The sequence below is a fragment of the Gavialis gangeticus genome, unplaced genomic scaffold (genome assembly GCF_001723915.1).
Source record: "Gavialis gangeticus isolate Ggan-Ray unplaced genomic scaffold, GavGan_comp1, whole genome shotgun sequence".
In the NCBI taxonomy this organism is placed as follows: Eukaryota; Metazoa; Chordata; order Crocodylia; family Gavialidae; genus Gavialis; species Gavialis gangeticus.
In genome coordinates, this window is record NW_017729008.1 from 1,969,730 (window position 1) to 1,973,329 (window position 3,600).

The 3,600-nt window shown below is 36.9% G+C and overlaps 1 protein-coding gene across 3 annotated transcripts in view; it reads left to right on the forward strand.

Moving 5' to 3' along the window:
• The first annotated feature begins 208 nt into the window (after positions 1-208).
• BRD1 (bromodomain containing 1) overlaps positions 209-3,600 on the forward strand; it is a 93,692-nt gene continuing 90,300 nt past the window's right edge. For 2 of the 3 annotated variants that reach the window (XM_019509352.1, XM_019509353.1), the window contains exon 1: positions 210-1,608. In XM_019509352.1, coding sequence (XP_019364897.1) covers positions 212-1,608 — 1,397 coding nt within the window. In that variant the 5' untranslated portion in view covers positions 210-211. Of the gene's footprint in view, positions 1,609-3,600 lie in introns of all 3 variants that reach the window. The other variant, XM_019509354.1, reaches the window with a different exon arrangement.

The window sequence follows — 3,600 nt, forward strand, 5'->3', positions numbered from 1 at the left end:
TTCAAGAGTCTGATCAAGACAGGGATTTTTTTGAGTAATTTCCCAAACTCTGCTAGTCATTAAGCCAGAGTCAGTTTTCAAATCCATACTAGTCATTGACATATATATGCATGAAGTTAAAGTGTGTATCTATATGTATACTGGAAAGGTTTTTACTAGATTACATGTTCGTAATTTATGAGATAAATATTTACCATTCAGTATAGTAATTATGGCTATAATTTTAGGTAATCGTTACCAAATGAGGAGGAAAGGAAGATGTCATCGAGTATCTGCAGCAAGGCATTCTTCTTCCCCATGCAGTATTAAACACTCCCCAACACGAGAAACCTTGACATATGCTCAAGCTCAAAGAATGGTTGAAATAGAAATTGAAGGTCGCCTGCATAGGATCAGTATCTTTGATCCACTAGAGATTATTTTAGAAGATGATGTTACTGCCCAGGAAATGAGTGAATGCAACAGCAATAAAGAAAACAGTGAGAGGCCACCAGTTTGTTTGAGAGCCAAACGGCATAAAAATAACAAAGTGAAAAAGAAAAATGAAGCTCTTCCAAGTGCACATGGTATACCCACTTCAACAAGTCCCCTTCCAGAACCAAAAGTACGGATTGTTGAATACAGTCCACCTTCTGCGCCTCGTAGACCTCCTGTTTATTATAAATTTATTGAAAAGTCATCAGAAGAACTTGACAATGAAGTGGAATATGACATGGATGAAGAAGATTATGCATGGTTAGAAATAATAAATGAAAAACGAAAAAGTGATGGAGTGTCAGTCGTGTCACAAAATATGTTTGAATTCCTTATGGACAGGTTCGAGAAAGAGTCTTATTGTGAGAACCAAAAACAAGGTGATCATCAGTCTTTAATTGATGAAGATGCAGTGTGTTGTATATGCATGGATGGTGAATGTCAGAACAGCAATGTAATTCTGTTTTGTGATATGTGTAATTTAGCAGTACATCAGGAGTGCTATGGGGTGCCATATATACCTGAGGGCCAGTGGCTCTGTAGACACTGTCTGCAGTCCCGTTCTCGGCCTGTAGACTGTGTGCTATGCCCAAACAAGGGAGGTGCCTTTAAAAAGACTGATGATGACCGTTGGGGACATGTTGTGTGCGCTTTGTGGATTCCAGAAGTTGGATTTGCCAATACAGTTTTTATTGAGCCAATTGATGGTGTCAGGAACATTCCCCCAGCCAGATGGAAGTTAACATGCTACCTCTGTAAACAGAAAGGAGTTGGTGCCTGCATCCAGTGCCACAAAGCAAACTGCTATACAGCATTCCATGTGACATGTGCTCAAAAGGCTGGGTTGTATATGAAAATGGAACCTGTGAAAGAACTAACAGGCAGTGGGACAACATTCTCTGTAAAAAAGACTGCCTATTGTGATGTACATACTCCACCAGGTTGCACACGGAGACCTCTAAACATTTATGGCGAAGCTGAAATGAAAAATGGCGTGTGTAGAAAAGAGGGATCAGTCAGAACTGCTAGGTCCACATCAAAAGTCAGAAAAAAGACAAAAAAGGCCAAGAAAGCAGTGGTTGAACCCTGTACAGTTATGCCAACAGTATCTGCTCCTTATATTCCCCCTCAGAGGTAAGCAAACCATCAGATAAAAACTTTATCCAGACTTAGCTATCTTTCATTTTAAATGAACTTTTTAGATGCAGATTTTATAGATAAAAATGAAAGTTTGAGAAACTGTCTAGAAAGGACCTATTTAAAGGGAAAACAGATGTGTTCTTGATGAACAAATTTACACATTGCATATCTTTTGGCATGAGTAATTAAAAAAGAAATGTACGCAATTTTCTGTAAAAATTGGAGGCTAGGTTCTCTTCCCACCCTGTTTCCACTGTCAGACCCAACAGTTTTGTTTTGCTTAGTAGTTCTGTGCTGCCTATTTAATTTATACACCTAGGCTCCCTGTCATAGTATGGTTTAAAAAAATAACATTTTACTAAACTTAACTTTGAGAAATTTGAGGAAATTACTTAGTTACCAGCTTAAATTTATGCATGGGCTTAAATGGTTTCTTGAATTTGGGTCTGAATTTTCAAACTGAGCCAGACTTCAGGGCACCACCATGAACATTATTCTAGTCCATGAGAGCATTCTTTATCTAGACAACATTCTGCATTGATAATACTTTATTCTTACTGTGTCAGGTATTTAGGTACTGTGGTACTGCTCCATGAACAGGTCATAGATACGCTCTTTCCTTTGACTTTTCTTTAAAAGAAAAAGGTGAGAAGGAGAAGTGAGCTTACGTGTATTTGGTGGTGATCTCAGCCTGAACGATAGAAGTTAAACAAATGTCTTGGTTTAACTCGTATAAAATTTAAAGACTGCTTAATTAGAATAACATATTGGAATGATAAACTTTCATACCAAGATTAGCTTATAAATGTAATTTTGGACCACCGGTAGCATATTTTGTTAAAAAACCCAACAGTAACCTTAACAGGATGTGGGACCAGGACATGTAACAAGTGGAACAGAAAGTACTCTGGAGCCATTTCTTGGGAAGACTGTGGATGCTCATTTAAAAGCTGCTAAAATTCATTCTTTTATTTTACAGTGCAGTAATGTTCATAAAGTTTAGAAAGACTTTTGGGCTATGCAGATTTCTTTTGAGTAATTAAGCAGTTAGTCACTAGTAGTACACTATAATTTAGTAAGTCATCTAGGTGGGATCTTTAGTCATGGGACCAAATGATTTGCATGATAAAATTGGCTTACTTGAAGTATAGTTTGATGATTAAAATTTTAGGCATTTGGTTTAAGAATTTTTTTGTATTGTGGAGAAATTGAATTCATAAGAAGGTAAATAGTATTGATCCCAATGTTGTTTAACTTAACTTCAGATTTATACTTATGTATATTAGAAACTCCTGTAGGTGTGAACTTCGAACTTGTGTTGTTTTTATCTGTCCATCTATATGATGCAATGAAAATTGTACAGGTGTGTTGATTTCCATGCTGCAGGAGCTTATAATATGCACAGACATAACTACAGAATGAAATAGAGCTAAAATAAGAAGGAAGCGGTCTTCCTGCTCTGAAGTGCTCTTATAAGTACCTGTATTTTAAAAAGAATCCCTGGTATGCTGGCAGCCTGTTTTAGCTACAGTTCAGATTAATGGCAGACTGGTCATTTTAGAAAAACAGATGCTTCAGAATGGTCCTTCCAAGATGCTTTCAAGGGTGCTCCCCAATACTTACTATTGTTCTTTGAAAGAGAATTGCTCTGTTGTTTTTCTATAGGCAAAAAAAACAGACACAAAACCGTGAAAGCTACAAGCTGGCATTTTCCAAGGGGTGCCTTGCAGCTAACAAGGAGTACCTTCATTCTAAAAAGTTTGAAAACTGCTGTTATAAACAATACATGCTACTTGAAAGGTGTGACTAAGCTATAGATGCTGGAGTGTTGAAATTAGTCAAATTACTCTACGTGAATAATGGTGATTGAGAATAGGTCACTTTTTAAATTTTGATTTTGATTAACTTGCATATAAGTATTTACTACATGGTTTGGACAATCTGTTTTCAGCCCCCCCCCCCCCCCTTTTTTAAAAAACGTTTATT